Below are 19,291 nucleotides of genomic sequence, written 5' to 3'. Positions count from 1 at the left end.
TGAATATACAAAGCAGCCATGGCACAACTAGGACAAGTTGGCCTAGATCCTGATATTAGATATAGAAAGCAGTTGCTTAGTCCTTGAGGTAAACTACGATATCTGTTGCTCATGGAATGATGGCACAGTTGAGTTTCTGTATGGTACATTGATGGGATACCATATTTCAAAGCTGTATTATATTTAGGTTAAAGCTAAGTTGTTTTAACAAAGGAACCTCAAGATAGAAGTGGTTTACAAAATGTGGGTGTTTATTACCTTCTGAAGTAATAGTTCTGAGATAATCATTCAGGCAGTGAATGGCTCTGCTTTATTAATTTATTCAGGGACCTGGTTTCCTTTCAAGTTGTCAAGTCATGCTTCACCATCTGAGCATTGTCTTAACCTAGACTGGACTGCCACTTTTAGGTTTAGGCTATAGAAGGGGATAAGACAGTGGAGAAGTCATACCCACTGTCTCAAAGAGCCAGACCTGGAAATAGCATAGATCATGTCTGTACACTTTCATTCTACTGGCAAGAGCTCCATCACACAGCAGTGAGGAACAACTAGGGAATGTGATGTAGCTAGGTAGCCATGGGCCTTGCCACAGTTGTTACTGCAAGAGAAAAGGAGAATGGGTTTTGGTGGACAACTATCAGTTTCCATCACAGTGTCTAACAAACTGTTAGATAAACCTACAGTCAGCCCTCTGTATCCATAGATTCAACCAGCAGTTCAAAAATATTTAGGGGAGCCTGGGCGCTGTAGCTCACGCCTGTAATCCCAGCACTTTGGGAGACCAAGGCAGGCGGATCACCTGAGGTCAGGAGTTCGAGACCAACCTGGCCAACATGGTGAAACCCCATCTCTACTAAAATACGAAAATTAGTGGGGCATGGTGGTGCGTGCCTTTAATCCCATCTACTCAGGAGGCTAAGGCAGGAGAATCACTTGAACCTGGGAGGTGGAGGTTGCAGTGAGCTGAGATCACACCACTGCACCCTAGCCTGGGCAACAGAGCGAGCCTCTATCTCAAAAAAAAAAAAAAAAAAAAAAAAAAAAAAAAAAAAAAGTTAGGGGATAAAAAACCCCAAAACAATGATATAGCAGTAAAAAATACAGTATAACAATTTACGTAGCATTTACATTGTTTTCGGTATTATAAATAGTCTAGAGGTGATTTAAAGTATATGGGAGGTTGTGCAAAGGTTGTATGCAAGTACTATATTCCATTTTATATTAGGGACTTGAACATCTATGGATTTCGGTATCCATGGGGGTCCTGGAACTAGCCTTCTGAGAACACTGAGGGACACTGTATTTATGAAGCTTTATATTATTTATTTATTACTCTGGTATCTCAGTTTTACTACCTTATATAGTTGAAGAAAACTTATAAAGGGTAAGAAGTATTGTCTAGAACAGTGCTTCTCAAATTATTTGTGATGAAGGATTAAGTTCTTGTTTGTTTTTCTCTAATTTGCAGTAGGCCAATACTTTTCTAAAATGCAATACAAATTAATCACTAAAAGAAAGAATCATCAAATTACTATGAAAGTTTCTAAATGTATACTGTTCTTTATGCCTGTCTCACCTTACATACCTATGTCAACATGACCTAGCAACAAGGAGTTGGTGAACTGGCACTAATCAATAGACAACTCTTCTAAGTAGCACTTGCCTCAAAAGTGTTTTCTAACAACCTGTTTTGGATTACCAGAGTCTAGTAGATGAACTGTGGTATCAATCTTTTAAACAAAGACATTTTCTTTATGTATAAAATTTTCAATTTTTTAATAGTTTTAGAAATCACCTCTTAAGATAGTATATAAATCTTGATAGATCATTTGAATGCTCACATATGCTTCATAGCCTATTTTGTTTCATAACTAAGCCAAAGATGATCCTTGTTTTATCGATTCAGAGTGGAAAAAAAGCCTACTATTCTGGAGCTCAAAGAAGTTTGCCTTAGAGGGCATTTAGTTTTAATGCATGGTGTGGAGGGAAGCAAAAGGCCTAATAAAGTGACATGCTCAAAATCACAATAAATCGGAGACAGCTATGGAATGATCATAATTTACAGTGGAAATTACATTGGAATCAGATGATCTGGATTGAGTCCTGACCTTGTATTTCTTAGCCAAGTGGCTCCAGGCAATCTTAACGTTTTAAGAATTGTGTGGTGGGGCCGAGCATGGTGGCTCAGGCCTGTAATCCCAGCACTTTGGGAGGCCGAGGTGGGAGGATCACCTGAGGTCAGGAGTTCAAGACCAGCCTGGCCAACATGGCGAAACTCCGTATCTACTGAAAATACAAAAATTAGGCAGACGTGGTGGTGTGTGTCTGTAATCCCAGCTACTCAGGAGGCTGAGACAGGAGAATCGCTTGAACTCCAGAGGCGGAGGTTGCAGTGAACTAAGATTGTGCCATTGCACTTCGGCCTAGGAGACAGAGAAGACTCTGTCTCAAAAAAAAAAAAAAAAGAAAGAAAGAATTGTGCAGTAAGCATTCAGTAAGCATTTCTTAGATTGAGAAATATAAAAGTTTTTTGTAAACTGTAAAGCACATAAGCAAAATATATTACAGGTTACACATCCCAAATCCTCAAACCTGAAATCTCCAAAATTCAAAACTAAAAGGAAAAAATACCTATTTATAGGGTACATGTGATACTTTGACACAAGTGTACACAATGTGTAATGATCAAATCAGGGTAATTGGGGTATCCATACATTTAACATTTCTTTGTGTTAGGAACATTCCAGTTCTGTTCTTCTAGTTCTTTTGAAATAGACAATAAATTATTGGTAACTGTAATTGACCTGTTGGGCTACTGAACACTAGATCTTATTCCTTCTATCTAATGGTATTTTTGTACCCATTAACCAACCCCTCCATATCCACCCCAAGCCATCTCCACTACCCTTCTCAGCCTCTGGTGGCCATCATTCTACTCTCTATCTCCATTAGATCTTTTTTTTTTTTTAGCTTCCATATATGAGTGAGAACATGCAATACCTGTCTTTCTGTGCCTGGTTTATTTCACTTAACATAATGTCCTACAGTTCCATCCATGTTGTTGCAAATGACAGGACATAATTTGGAACTTTTTTGAGTGCTGACATGATATTCAAAGGAAATGCTCATTACAGGATTTTAGATTTGGGCTGCGCAACCAAGTAAGTATAATGCAAATATTTCAAAATCCGAAGAAATCCAAAACACTTCTTCTGATCCTAAGCAGTTTGATTAAAACATACTCCACATGTGCTATAATTATTAAAATTGTGAAGCCATTTCTTTTAATGGTAAACTAACATTGTTCTTTCTGGATTCTGCTGCATTTCATGCTACAGATTCGTTGAGAACAGGAGTCATATTTAATACTGCATCCATTTAAAAGTATGTTTTACAAGGACTCTAGCAATATGAAAAATGCTTATTATGTTATATTTAAAAGTTAGGAAGCAAAATTATGTGCACATGATGATCATACCTGTGTGTTAAAGTAATAATGCATGTTACTGAAAATCAAGTAAATTAACTAAGGACCAAGCCCTCTGTCCACTGTGTATAAAATATACCAGCTCATATAATTAAGGATTTTTTCTATTTTCTTTAATAGTTTTATTCTGTATTTTAAAGAGAATATACATGTAAGTAACTTAAACTCTTCAGAAAAAAGAACTTTGTATGAAGGTGCATACCTTCTGCTACTTCTGTGAAAAGACTTTTACCCAGGGGGATGAATCACTCTACCAATACAGTCACAAGAATAGCGTCTACTACTTTCTTTCCTTCTTAGAAAGGGGAAATGTCAAGACATTATTAAAAGACCTCTACTAATGCTTGAGATTTAGGGAACTTCTTCACTTAATTTATTTCAAGTTGGGGGAGAAGGTGCTTATTATGTTCTAGTTGCTCTGCTAAGAGCAACTAAGATTAAGAAGAAATAAAACGTAATAATAGGCACCATTAAAGAGTGCTTATTATGTCCCAGCGTGTATTTTATAACATCCCTGTGAGATATGGATGTTATTCCCCCCGCTTTTTTTTTTGATCCACCCGCCTCAGCCTCCCAGAGTGCTGGGATTATGGGTGTGAGCCACCATGCCTGGCCTCCCTTTTTTTAAAAATGGGAAACTGAGACTAAGAAGTGTCTGAATCATACAGCTGGTTAAAAAAAAAAAAAAAGTCACACAGTGGCAAACCCAGGTATTAAACTCAGGTCTTTGATTTAAAAGCCACCACAATACATTTTCTTCTCTTGTGAAAAAGATGTCCCTTCCATCTTCAGAGAATTTTTAGTAGTTGAGGCAAACTCATAAAAAGAAAACTAACAGGATGGATGTGCTAAGCACCAAATGATTGCTACAGATTTGCGGTTTAGGTATCCCTTAGAAAGGAAGAATGTTGAGGTCTGAAGTGATTAGGGAAATTTTTATGTTGAAAATGGGTTTTAAGCTTACTCTTCGAGAATTGCTAAAACTTAAATAGAAAAGGAAAAGGACTGATGTGTAGAGGGAGGCTGTAACAAAGCAAAAAAGCTCAATATGAGATAATTTGGAAAGGAATATAGCTAAAGAGGAAAATTTGATAAGAATAGTATGAAAGAAAACTCAGAGCAGGTTAGCAGATCTTAAGTGCCAAACTGAGGACTTTGACATTTTACCTGATAATAATGTGTAACAGATAACCTGTACTGAACATTTATCACTTGCCAGGCACTGCCCTATTTGTTGTACATGCATGATCTCATTTAATTCTTGCAGTAAACGAGGTCCAGAGACAAGTAGCTTGCCAAGGCCACAATTGTTCAGAAGAAGAGCCAAGATTTGAATATAAACAATTTAAATTCAGAACTTCTGCTCTTAATTACTACACTGATTTGGTTTTAGAGTCCATGGTAGGTTGAACAAATTTCAAGCCCAGGATCACTGACCTTAAACAAGTAATGTGCCTCCCACCTTTGGCAGTTTTTTACATTATAGTTCAGAAAAGTGATGTGACAATAGAAAATGACATCTCATTTCTGTCCCTGCTGCCCTTACACATCTTTAGCACATGGCAGCGAAGGAGAAGTCAAGGTAATGTGCTAATGGCTTTCAAGTCTGCCTGCTTTTCTGTGTTCATCTGGTCAGGTATTCTCAGTTAACCCTTGACCCTAACGTCCAAATTATGTCAGTGCATTGTTAATCATAGTTCAGTGGTCCTCACATTGTGGATTCTGGACCAGCAGTAGCATCAACTAGGAATTGTTAAAAGTCCCATTTCTGGACCCTCATCCCAGACCTACTGCATCAGAAACTCTAGGGATGAGGTGCAACTGTCTGTTTTTTAAAAGTCCTTTAGGTGATTATGATGCATGATGAGGTTTGAGAACCACCGTTAAAGTCCACTATAGGATTTCAGCTCAGGAGCAAACTACTAAAAAGTTTTTGGCAATCCTTGATGGGTAGATGTGGTGGCAGGGCATACCATGCTGAAGGAACAGTGGAGGAAATACCCAGGACGTATCATGGTCAGGGACTGGGGGTCAATTTGGAACATCTGAAGAAGAAACAGTGTGTGTTTGCGTTGTGTGTATCAGACAACAGTAGAAAAGGGGAAACTAGGCCCATTTCAACAACGTTCTGTGGGCAGCAGGGAGGTATGAAAGGTGTTTGAGGAGAGCAGAGCATGTTTTAGGAAGAGTAAAATCAACTTAAATAGTTACAGCACAGAAAAGTACTGATAAGGCAAAATAAAGGGGAAATACAAGAGCACCTTTGAAACATGGAAGTAGTACACAAACTCAACAGATAGAAGAACTATAAAGAATGCTGCCTATTCAACCACTTTTATTTGTTCCTGATAATATTCTTTAAATAGAAATTACTGTATTGAGTAAAGCATTAAGTATGTCGATTAAATATCACTTTCATTGTTTTTTACATGTTTTTGGTTCTAAAAATTGTAATTTAAAAAAAGAGAGTCATTGTCCAAAAAGTGGTATTACTTTTCAAGAGATGTAGCAAAAAACTGCAACAGTTACCATGTGAGGTAGGTCTGTAGTGAGAAATGATATGTTCAAGAACAACTGTGATTAAAAACTGTGTAAAAAAATCTTGTCTTTGCTTGCTAGATGATCTTCTACAAGCTTTTAGATGAAGCAGTTTTTAACTATAAATTTTGTAGGCACCTTTAATCTCTTTCATGTCCCAGAGTTTCTCAGTCTATTTGGTTTATGTATAGCCCTGGCTATTCCAATTTGTCTTCTGGCTCTGCTCTTTTTCTTTCTTGAGTCTGAAGTTATTAGGAAGAAAGGTGCCATATTGCCCATAGGTTTTCTTTTTAATTTTATTGTTGCTGTTATTTTTGGTTTAGAATGGAAGAAAGATATTTGTGTGCTGTTAGATATGTAGAACTCCAAATTCACAAATGTAATATTTTATAATACCTTATTACATGCTTCCCAACTTAAGGAGGAAGGTAGATATTTCCTTCTTGAATGAAATTGTGTGGAAACAAAGGTGATCTGACTCCACCCCCAGGAATAGACCACATATGAAGTAGTATGTAGAATGTATTTTTTTGTCTTGAATGTGAAAGGTCTAAATATGGAGAAAATTTTCCCTGTTCTGGATACTTTTAATAATGGGCACATTATACTTTCTACTATCCCCAAACTACATTCAAAAAAAGTACTTTAACAATGATACTAAAATATTAAAAGAAAGTCCTTTCTAATTACCAGGTATGGCAGGGATATAACTGACAATGTTATGAAATTTTTTTTTGGCTTATCAGATAAAGTTCCTTTCCACATCTATTTAAAGAACGTAATACAATCATCCCTCTGTATCGTGCAGTCTGCATCTATGGATTTAATCAATTGTAGATTGAAAATACTCAAGGAAAAAAAGGATAGTTGTGTCTGTATTGAGCATGTACAGACAAACTTTTCTGTCATTATTCCTTAAATAATACAACCATTTACATAGCATTTACATTGTATTAGATATTATAAATAATCTAGTGATGACTGAAAGTATACAGGAAGAAGTGCATAGGTTATATGCAAATACTACGCCTTTTTTTTTGAGACAGTCTCACTCTGTTGCCAGGCTGGAGTGCAGTGGCACGATCTTGGCTCACTGCAACCTCCGACTCCCTAGTTCAAGTGATTCTCCTGCCTCAGCTTCCCAAGTAGCTGAGATTACAGGCACGTGCCACCATGCCCAGCTAATTTTTTGTATTTTTAGTAGAGACGGGGTTTCACCATGTTAGCCAGGATGGTCTCGATCTCCTGACCTCGTGATCCGCCTTCCTCAGCCTCCCAAAGTGCCGGGATTATAGGCATGAGCCACTGTGCCCATCCTTCTATACCATTTTATATAAGATACTTGAGTATCTGTGGATTTTATTGTCTGCAGAGGGTTCTGGAATCAATCCCACACAGATACCAAGGGATGACTACATTTAAAATGGGCATTTTTGTAGCTGATGACTCTGTGCACATAGCCTAGGTTTCCTGACAAGATTATAATGTGACCCACAGGCAGCCTCTTTTTATTAAAGAGTTAAGTCTAATGACAGATGAATAGAAATTTTGTAAAATCTTACGTTGGTAGTAGTAGTTGTTTTTTTATAAGACGTAAGGGAGTACAGAAATGTTCAGCAATGGGGTAGTTATAGCTGCTTGCCTCACATGTAAGGGTAAGCTTGAGAGACCCAGACCTGCAGTTCGTAGAGAAGAAAGCTGACATTGAATTTTCAGGGAATGGTCAGTGATCCTTAAATCTGGCAATGGCATTAAAAAAACCTTTTTAGGAAATAAAGATATTTGGGTTCATTCTAGAATTGTTTTTGAGATATTGATAGCAAGGTTTGGAACCAGAACTACTACATATATTTGTACAATCTGTGCCCTATGGCAAGAGAACAAAAGAAAGCTAAAATTCTGTACGCAATCTGAGCTTCCCAAGCTATGTATACTTTTTAATAATTTGCCCACCCAATGGGAACTGTGTGTGTATGCTGTAGTGTGTATACTAGGAGGAATCACCTTTTTGCAATTGTCTCGAGGCGTAATATATGCTAATTCAACTGTATTTGGAACCTAACACTTGGAATAATTTTTTATCAGTTTGTCAGCAGAAGTTCTTCTGTGGGGTTGTTTGATGATTAAATATTATTAGATCTTAGCTAAAGGGGGTTCTAGGGTTTCTGAAACTTGGGACTGCTGCTAAAGAACTATAAATTCAGAAGCAATAGCACAACTAAAACTCAGCAGAAATGCATACTTCTTTAAATCTTTTTGCAAGTGCCTATACTCTGGACAAATAGGAACCAATTCTTGAGGTGTTAATCTTTATTTCTGGGAAGGGAACAGCTATGATTCAAACTGATTGTCTTCCATCCTGTTGGTGACCTTATATTTCAGTCTCTAACATTCCATGATTTAAAAATAATAAAAACCTTTTCTATCTGGATTTTTAACTGTTGTTAAATACATTGGCAGAGAAACATTCTGTGTTAAGTCATTCGAGCCAAATAATGATTTTTGCATACTCTTCTTGTTTTTCAGAAACTCTGTGAAGGCATATTTAAAGTCCTAATAAAGGACATCCCAACAACATGTCAAGTGTCGTGCCTGGAAGTACTCCGCATTCTCTCCAGAGACAAAAAGGTTTTAGTTCCTGTAACAACTAAGGAAAATATGCAGATACTGCTGCGACTAGCCAAACTAAATGAGTTAGATGATTCTTTGGAGAAAGTATCAGAGTTCCCAGTTATTGTGGAGTCATTAAAATGTCTGTGTAATATAGTGTTCAACAGTCAGATGGCACAGCAGCTCAGCCTGGAACTTAATCTTGCTGCAAAGCTCTGTAATCTCCTGAGAAAGTGCAAGGACCGGAAATTTATCAATGACATTAAGTGCTTTGACTTGCGCTTGCTCTTCCTTCTGTCACTTTTGCACACCGACATCAGGTCACAATTGCGCTATGAGCTCCAGGGACTACCGCTGCTAACCCAGATCTTGGAAAGTGCCTTTAGCATCAAGTGGACCGATGAGTATGAATCGGCCATAGACCATAATGGACCTCCTCTCTCACCTCAGGAGACGGACTGTGCCATTGAGGCCCTCAAAGCTCTCTTCAATGTGACAGTAGACAGTTGGAAGGTGCATAAAGAGGTAAGGCAGAGAAGGCTATTTTTATCTACCTGAAATTTAATTGGTCTGGGACATCCCTAGAGTTTCCTGCAAGAGAAGAATACAAGTTGGGAAATGGAAAAAGTTCCCACTTCTCCCATTAAGCAATTGTATTACCCAGGATGTACTTCTTAACCATTGTAAGTCTTATTCTTTCCATTTGTGTGATAACGCCTATCAGAATAGTTATAAAAATGGACTACTGTTTTGTAAGTTGCCAAATGTAGTTTTCTGAGTTGCATTATTCTCTCTTTTTAAGAGTGCCTCTTTCAGGAATAAGGTCTAAATGATAAGATTTGAGGGGAAGCAAAACAATGTGGTTGATAAAGCTATAGGCATTTTCAGTGGCTGCCATCTTAAAGGAAAGTTAAGATAGATCAAGCCAGTTGAAGTTGATCAATGAGAATTAGTGTCTGCTCAGGAGAGTAGAAGATGCTCTGTGTATGCCTATCGTCCCAGTCTCCAGGGGGTTTCTCTATAGTGTTAGATAACTACCAGAGGTGTAGCACCACAACTAGATATCTGTGCTCATGTATAAGTTCTAGAAAACAAGCTGATTATGCCAAAGTGTGGGGAAGGTTATTTTAAACCACCTGACTTATTTCTAAACAAAGATCTTTCTTCACTGTGGCTTGGACCCTTCAGCAACCCAGTGAGGCAGATTTGATAGTTTACATTTAAGTACCTACAAGAACAATATGCTAAATAGGAAACTTAGTTTAAGGAAGTCAACAAATTAAGTGAAGTAGACATAAACTTTTTTCCCTCCTTCTAGAAGCATAACATGTCACATTTACTCTCTTTTTAGCTTTAAATAACTGTTGAAATTCAGCCCCTACTGTAAAAAGGGAGAGATTTTGGTGCCAGAGCAAATTGTCTTTTTTGACAATTGACTTTAAGATTTCGGCTAACATTTGAAACACTTCTCACCCATGAGTAAAGATCTGTTTTTGCCAGCAGCCTACTTTAAAGGGATTATCTCAGTGCAGTGCTATAGTGGGAATATGCAGACATCTGAGTTTTAAAGCGCAAATAGGTCTGTATTTTGAAACTAAATATTTGAATATCAGTCCTAACAGCTGTTCTAGATGACTGTAGTATGGTCAGTTTTTCCTTGGACTTGGCAAGAAAAGATGTGGAAAGCCCACATGCTCCATTTATGCATTGAAACCAAATATTTGGAAGTATTTAAAATGTTATGTTTCTATGCTTATTTGGTACCTTCTATGGTTATTTTTCTTACGCTGTTTGTTTTGGGGTTTTTAAGTTCTCCATCTGAGACTTTAAACTCCTGAGACTGTTGGTTTGCCATTGTTAGAGCCCCCTATTATTTAAATTATACCCAAAATAGTAGCTCACACTGTTCAGATTCCTGACAAAAAAAGGGTTTAAAATTCAGTGACTACACATCAGTATATGTATGAAATGGATGACAGGTAATAAATATCAGTATATTGAGATTATCCCTCATTAGTGTACTTCAGTTATAAGTAATATCGGAGCTAGAAGAAGCTTTAGAAAATGTTGAAGTAGCGAATACTCATTCTGTGTTATAGAATATTTAATCTCCAAAAGATACATGAAAAGGATCCATAATCCTGGAGCGGGTATCTCTGACCTAGTACCCGTTGTGAGTCAGTTGATATAGCCATCATAAAATATATACATTTAATGTGACTCTGGGTTATTATTGAAGTGCTCAGAAATTTAAATACTATTGAAAATAAGATTCTTGCCAACCCAGTTGGATAAGAATGTCTTCATGAGTTTCCAGAGTCAACTTTTAGCAGACATTTAGTCATTCATTCATCCAATCAGTCTGTCAGTCAGTGAATATTTATGGTCAATTGCTAGACATTATGCCGAGCATTGTGTAATATTTTTTTTTTTTTTTTTTTTGAGACGGAGTCTCGCTCTATCGCCCAGGCTGGAGTGCAGTGGCCGGATCTCAGCTCACTGCAAGCTCTGCCTCCTGGGTTTACGTCATTCTCCTGCCTCAGCCTCCCGAGTAGCTGGGACTACAGGCGCCCGCCACCTCGCCCGGCTAGTTTTTTGTATTTTTTAGTAGAGACGGGGTTTCACAGTGTTAGCCAGGATGGTCTCGATCTCCTGACCTCGTGATCCACCCGTCTCGGCCTCCCAAAGTGCTGGGATTACAGGCTTGAGCCACCGTGCCCGGCCATTGTGTAATATTTTGGCAAAGAATAGGCATTGTCTTTGCCTTCATGAAACTTCAGTTTTTTTAGGTGAGATAGGTAATAAATCAGTAAACACATATATAATTCAAATTCTCTTAAGTGCTAGGAGAGAAAGAGCACATTGATTGAGAATACTTAGTAAGAGAAATTTTCTGAAGGTGTCTCCTGAGATCTGAAAACAGAATAATTTAGCCATTTGAAAAACCAGGGGATAAAAAATTGGGGGATGAACATTTTTTGGAAGTTAAACAGTGTATGAAAGACAGAGACCAAAGCATAGGGTACTTTCTAGTGAGGGACCCACAACGTGGCATAAAGAAAGTCTTTCACCAGAGTACAAAGAAACTTGCTTCTAAGAGCCCATTTACCTGGATTTTAGTAGCTCCTTGATTGTCAGACAAAAGACAGTTTACTTCAATTGGGCAAGCCCCTAAAGAATTGCCAGAATTTTAAAACAGTGACTGAAATAAAAGGATATGGAAAACTTGTGGTACAGAAGAATCCAACTTTTAAAATAAACGTTATTTTCCTTTTTATGAAAATAATATATGCTCATTGTATAATATCGAGGAAAAAGGCATATAAGCAATAAGAAAATACAAATTACCTGTAAACTCACCACTCAAAAGATAAGCACTTTTTTCTTCTTTTTTCTTTTCTTTTTTTTTTTTTTGAGCCAGTCTTGCTCTGTCGCCTGGGCTGGAGTGTAGTGGCGCAATCTTAGCTCACTGCAACCTCTGGCTCCCGGGTTCAAGCAATTCTCCTGCCTCATCCTCCAGAGTAACTGGGATTACAGGCATGCGCCACCACGCCTGGCTAATTTTGTATTTTTAGTTGAGACGGCGTTTTACCATGTTGGCCAGGCTGGTCCTCGTCCTCCCCAAGTGCTAGGATTACAGGCATGAGCCACTGCGCCTGGCCTCTTTTTTTTAACTAAAGAAATAGGATCTTGTCTGTTGCCTAGGCTGGAATGCAGTGGTGTGATCATAGCTCACTGCAGCCTCAAACTCTTGTGCTCAAGCTGTCCTCCCGAGTAGCTGGGACTATAAGTGCAGGCCACCACACTCAGCTAATTATTTTTTTTTTATTTATTTATTTATTTTTGAGATGGAGTCTCGCTCTCTTGCCCAGGCTGGAGTGCAGTGGTACGATCTCGGCTCACTGCAAGCTCTGCCTCCCAGGTTCACGCCTTTCTCCTGCTTCAGCCTCCTGAGTAGCTGGGACTACAGGTGCCCGCCACCACGCCCTAAGTTTTTTGTATTTTTAGTAGAGACGGAGTTTCACCGTGTTGATGGTCTCCATCTCCTGACCTTGTGGTCTGCCTGCCTCGGCCTCCCAAAGTGCTGAGATTACAGGCGTGAGCCACCGTGCCCAACCTGTTTTTTATTCTTTTAAGACATGGGTCTTGCTATGTTGTTCAGGCTGGTCCTGAACTCGTAGCCTCAAGCAATCCTCCTACCTCAGCCTCCCAAGTAGTTGGGATTACAGATGTAAGCTACTGCACCAAGCACTGTTTGCCTCTTTTGGTGTGTATCTTTCTTTTTTTTTTTGAGATGGAGTTTCCCTCTTGTTGCCCAGGCTGGAGTGCAATGATGTAATCTTGGCTCACCGCAACCTCTGCCTCCTGGGTCAAGTTATTTTCCTGCCTCAGCCTCCCGAGTACCTGGGATTACAGGCATGCGCCACCACCCCTGGCTAATTTTGTATTTTTAGTAGAGACGAGATTTCTCCATGTTGGTCAGGCTGGTCTCAAACTACCGACTTCTGTGATCCGCCCGCATCAGCCCCTCAAAGTGCTGGGATTACAGGTGTGAGCCACTGCGCCCAGCTGGAGTATATCTTTCTAACTATTCTTAATTGTATAGCAGATAAACAAATATATATGTACATTTTTACAAAAATGCAGTCATTTAATAATCTTAGTCTTTTTTCTTCATAATAAAAGTTCATAAAGAGTAGGTTTTCGGCCGGGTGTGGTGGCTCACGCCTGTAATCCCAGCATTTTGGGAGGCCGAGGCAGGCAGATCACAAGGTCAGAAGATCAAGACCATTCTGGCTAACATGGTGAAAACCCATCTCTACTAAAAATACAAAGAATTAGCTGGGCATGGTGGAGGGCGCCTGTAGTCCCAGCTACTTGGGAGGCAGAGGCAGGAGAGTGGCGTGAATCCGGGAGGCGGAGTTTGCAGTGAGCCAAGATCGCACTACTGCACCCCAGCCTGGGCGACAGAGCGAGACTCTGTCTCAAAAAAAAAAAAAAAAAAAAAAAGAGTAGGTTTTCAACATGTGTTTCTTTAAGCCATAAGGTTTCTAGCAGTGGGCTCTGGGAGCAATTGGACAGTGTTCCAAGTTCCTCAGCCTCACTTTAAATACAGAGCACCAATTGTTCCTGCTATTGCTATTGCTTTTCTTTAAATATAGGTTGTAATTAAGATTTAATTTGGGGGATAAAATGGATTCTGCAACCCAAAAGAAATTTTTGACAACCACCTTCTAACTTCTTGTGAAATAATACATACTTATAAAGAGGCCTATGAAAATGAAGAATATGGCTAGGTGCAGTGGTGGCTCAGGCCTGTAATCCTAGCACTTTGGGAGGCTGAGGCAGGAGCATGGCTTGAGCCCACAGGTTTAAGACCAGCCTGGGCAACATAGTGAGACCTGATCTCTACAAAAAATAAAAAAAGATAAAAATTATCCAGGCATTGTGGCATGTGCCTATAGTCCTAGCTACTTGGGAGGCTGAGGTGGGAGGATCTCTTGAGCCCAGAAGGTTAAGGCTGCATGGTTGTGCCACCACACTCTCGCCTGGGTAACAGCGTCTCTTTCTCAGGAAAAAAAAAAAGAAGTTTAAAAATAGATAAATATTTTAAAAATATATATGTCAGTGTTTTATACTTAGGAGTATTCCTACCTAAGGACAGATGTATCAACCTTTAACAAATCTCCCTTTTGAAGACAATTAAAAGATTGTTTGCAGTTGCTTGCCATTTTAAATTCTAGTGATTTTTCTTATAAAATTTTTGTAGATGCGTTCCTGAAATTGGTGGGCCAGAGGGTTTCAAAGTTTCAAGGTGTTTTTATATATGTTGCCAAATTTACCTTCAGAAAAATATTGTTGGTTTATGCCTTTTCAAACCCTGGACATTTCACTTTTTAAAATCTTTGCCTATTTCACAGCTTTATAGTTACAGAAAATGCAAACATTTGGTTTTAAACTCTTTTAGTTATTTTTATGACCACTTTCATTTATAGTTCACCAAAAATAGAGAATTAATGACTAGGTTTTTCTTGAGGTTTAACAAATTATTGCAATTTGTTCATTTTAGATTCATGCCTCAGTGTTAAATTCGTGCCTGCCTGCTGATGCCATCAGCAGATTAATTTGGAGTTGCTTTCCATTCGATGGGAAATGTAGCTAGCCTTATTTCCACATGTAGAATCAACCTCTGTCTCCCTTTCCTAAAGGTGTAGTGTGTTTTAAAAAGCCAGTTGATTTCTTTAGCAGGATACAAAGTCAGTTTTAGAAAAGTTAATTGAAATGGTCTTGTCTTACTCCTGCTTTAACACTTTTCTAAATATCTCTGTTGATGGAAGAGAGCATGTTATTCTTGGGGCTGTAAGGGATCCCTAGAATGAAGACCACATTCCCTTCTCCTGTGCTTCCAAGGTATCAGTGCAACGTAATAAGAAAGCACATACCAGCAGGCATGTTAGAAACAGAGAACCCAGTGCACACAGAGAAGTACAAGTATCTGAGTAGTCATTTGAATGAGATAAAACAGTGAGTGTCCATAGTGAGTGTCCATAGAAGTTAATTAGGAATGTCACAAAAGGGGTTAGTTCCATGATTATTTTAGAGACCTTGAAGGAAATATGCAGTAGTGGAATCTGTAATTAAGATGTGAAAGCTATATAAAGAGATCCCAAAGAATTTCCTGAGTTTTTTTCTCTGTTTTAATGTTACCTCATTTTGATTTTCACTATCATAACCAAGCCTGCTTGCTCTCTTTCTCTTCCTTTGCCCTTCATCCTTACGGACTTCTTTTCTCTCTCAGCCTTTGAAGGTGGTATCATTTCAGGAGGAGAGACTATTGATGCCCTGAAAATATCAAAACTAAATCAGGAAGCAATTAATAAACAGTAATAAAAGCTGTGTTTATATAATGTTTTATGAAAAGCAATTGCATTTCATTGCTGGCATCTTTGTGAGACAGGAGCATTAACCCCATTTGACAAATGACAGTGAAGATCAGAGAGTTTCAATTACTTGTGGGAAGTCACACAGTAGAATAACCAACAGTAGAAAATAGTGTTTACTGTGTTAAGACTTCTTAAATGATAGCACTTATCCAACAAATATTTATTGAGACATAAATTAATGGAATAGAATAAATAGAGTTGATACCGTCAGCTGACTTACAGGTAACTTTGAAGTACAGTAGTGAAAGAATGGGCTTTTTAATAAACGGGGCTTTATAAATTGTATGGCCATGTGGAAAAAAATGAATTTGAATCCCTATCTTATACCATACACAAAAAATTAATTTGAGATGGATAAGAGACCTAAATATACAAGGTAAATAATAAAGCTCACTGAAGAGTATCTTCATGACTTTATCTCATACAAATCAAACATTTCTTAAATAAGCAAAGATTTCTAAAACAGGACAAAATAAGGATCCTACCATAAAGAAAAGAAATGACATTGATTTTCATTAAAGTGAATTCATCAAAAGAAGCAAAAAGGCAAGACACCAGGAGGAGGATATGTGCAGTGACTCTCTTCAGAATACATTAAAAAGTCCTACAAACCCATAAAAATAAAAATCAGACACCCCAATAGAAAAATCAGCAAAGGACTTGAACAGGAACTTCACCAAAGAGATATCCCAATGAGTAATAAACACATGAAAAGGTGTCCAACTTTATTAGTCACCAGAAAAATGCATACTACAACCAAGAAATCACTACACATCCGTGAGAATGACTAAAATTAAAAAGGCTGACTCTAACAAGTATTGATTGGTGCCCCTGTAGAGCAACTGGTGGGGTATAAATTGGTGTAAGTATTTGGAAACACTTAGCAGTACCTTGTAAAGCTTGACATATGGATATAACCTATGACTCAGCATCTCCTCTCTAGGGTGTATACCTGTCGATATCAAATGACATGTAAAAATTATGTTAACAACAGCGCTTTTCGAGATAGCCCCAAGCTGGAAACAATCCAAGTGTCAATCAGGAGTAGAGTAGATAAGTAAATTGTGGCATATTCATACATTGGAATACTATATAGCAGTGCTTTCTTAACCTATCTGTAGGTGAAGGACCAGACTTTTTTCTCTAAAAATCTGTCAGAATGAAACTCTTGTGTAATACAATATTATACACAATGCCAAACTGCTCAAAAGTTTCTAAATGTTCACATATACCTTCTGTACTCCTGGTGTTGCAGACCAGTGATGAACAGGGTGGAGAGCAGCAGTGAAACACAAACATACTTCAGATAGCACTGCTCTCAAACAGTGACAAAGAACAGACTGCAACTACACAGAGTAATGTGAATGAATCTCACAAACTAACACAAGAGTCTGTATTTTATGATTCTATACGTATAAAGTTCAGTAACAACCAAACTACCTGTGACATTAACAAGTTAGAATTACCCATGACGGACAGAAGATGGTCATTTGAAGGGGGTATGGAAAGAATTCTGGGATTCTTAATCTTGGCATTGCATGATTTTTTTTTCTTTTTTTTGAGACGGAGTCTGGCTGTGTCGCCCAGGCTGGAGTGCAGTGGCGCGATCTCGGCTCACTGCAAGCTCCGCCTCCCAGGTTCATGCCATTCTCCCGCCTCAGCCTCTGAGTAGCTGGGACTACAGGCGCCCACCACCACGCCCGGCTAATTTTTTGTATTTTTAGTAGAGACGGGGTTTCACCGTGTTAGCCAAGATGGTCTCGATCTCCTGACCTCTTGATCCTCCCGCCTCAGCCTCCCAAAGTGCTGGGATTACAGGCTTGAGCCACCGCGCCCGGCCCATTGCATGATTTTTATATTGGTTATATGGGTGTGCTTACTTTGTCAAAATTTAGCTCTGCACTTATGATTTGTGCATGTTTCTGTTTGTACAGTATACTTTACATTAAAATTTATTGATGACCTATTAAACACACACCCTCTTTCCTCATTAAGGTAATAGATTAGTGGAGGAAACAAAGTATATGCAAGTAAACAAATGTGAAATTACAAATTATGATTTCATGAGAGAAAAAAGAGTCGTCTCAGAGAAGATACTTTAACTGAGACCTGGAGTGCGCAAAGGAACCAGTGATGCAGAGCAGAGGCAAACAATCCAGGGATTTTAGTAGTTGTTTTGAGTAGAGAAATGGAGCTAATTTAGTGGATTTAGAGTAAAAGAGGACATTGTAGACATAGGGTACAACCTGGGAACTGATGTTACCAAAACTGGAAAAGGTAGAACTAGGGTAAAAAGTAGAATTTTGCTTTGCAGCTGCAAATAATGAAAAGACCAAAATGGATAGATTTACGAAAGCCTGTCAACATCAGCATGAAAATAGATTATTATCTAAAATAAAGGAAAATATAATTTAAAAGGAAGTGTAATCCCTAGTTAATTTTTAAAACCAAGGGAAATATGATCTTATCAAGAGTTAAGTAATGAATGCGTTTCACATGGGTATTTAACATATGAGAGAATTTTAATTCAGGTGTTTGAGATGGATAGTGAATGGGACAACATTCATTCCAACCCTGCCAGTCTTAGAGTCTGTCATTCCAGTAGTCCCTCTTTGTTTTTCCCCTTTCCCCCTACAATGATTTATCATTTGTTTCAGCTCTTATCAGTCTTGCCTTTTGTTCCCTTCCTCTGTTATCCTTCCCCCTAACCTTCAAATGTTTTATTGAAAGTATTAAAGCACTTTCATGCATATCATTTTCTTTAATCCTTTGTAACCCTGACAGAACCCTCCAGTATTTGGAGATTTATGTGGGGAAACTGAGGCTTGGAGAAACTATATGACTTGTCTGAAGTGACAGCCTAGACTCCTGACCGCAAGTGCAGTGCCTTTATTTCCATTAGGCCACTGAGGCCCTCTTCTCATCCAACTCTATACATGATGATGTTATGTTTAAAATATTATTGTCCACATTATGAGTTGTGAAAGTGTGCTCTAATTGCTTGCTAGATTTTATGAGAGACATCTTCCTAGAAGGGTTATGTGAGTTCTATATATGAATATAAGATATATGTGTATAACTTATGAAAATATATCACTTCACACGGACTTGAAATCAATGATACATTAAGAAGTTTTGGCCAGCCGCGGTGGCTCACACCTGTAATCCCAGCACATTGGGAGGTTGAGGCGTGTGGATCACCTGTGGTCAGGAGTTGAAGACCCACCTGGCCAACATGGTGAAAAAACCTTGTCTCTACTAAAAATACAAAAATAAAAATTCGCCAGGTGTGGTGGCGGGCACCTGTAATCCCAGCTACTCAGGAGGCTGAGCAGGAGAATTGCTTGAACCCAGGAGGCAGAGGTTGTGGTGAGCTGAGATCACACCATTGCACTCCAGCCTGGGTGACAACAGCAAAACTCCGTCTCCAAAAAAAAAAAAATAATAAAAAAAAAAAAAAAAAAAAAAAGTTTTATAATTTTTTAGTAGTTTTTGAGGTAGTTGAAGTCTTCCTGAAATATGGCATATCCAGGCTCTCTATCACAATTATCTCTAATTTCATATGTCTTCTTAATTATTTAAAATCTGGAAGAAGAAAGATAATGACTTTGATGCAGATAATTAAAGAAAGTGTAATGGTCCAAGATCTCACTAAAAATGAAGAAGTAAACCAAATGATTATTCAGGGCTTAGTTTATTTCCTGCTGTTTGC

General features: G+C 38.3%; 1 protein-coding gene across 8 annotated transcripts in view; it reads left to right on the top strand.

The window, feature by feature from the left end:
* The window catches only part of RIC8B (RIC8 guanine nucleotide exchange factor B), a 119,449-nt gene that overhangs the window by 34,163 nt on the left and 65,995 nt on the right, over window positions 1–19,291 (top strand). For all 8 annotated transcript variants that reach the window (XR_004059605.1, XR_004059608.1, XR_004059604.1 and 5 more), the window contains exon 3: window positions 8,552–9,160. Coding sequence is in view for 3 of the 8 variants with exons in the window: in XM_010381316.2 (XP_010379618.1) it covers window positions 8,552–9,160 (609 nt within the window). In the remaining 5 variants the exon portion in view is untranslated. The remainder of the gene's footprint in view (window positions 1–8,551; window positions 9,161–19,291) is intronic.

Source organism: Rhinopithecus roxellana, chromosome 10 (genome assembly GCF_007565055.1).
Source record: "Rhinopithecus roxellana isolate Shanxi Qingling chromosome 10, ASM756505v1, whole genome shotgun sequence".
NCBI lineage: Eukaryota > Metazoa > Chordata > Mammalia > Primates > Cercopithecidae > Rhinopithecus > Rhinopithecus roxellana.
The sequence above is the reverse complement of the archived record's forward strand: the minus strand, read 5'-3'. Positions and strand labels throughout refer to the sequence as shown.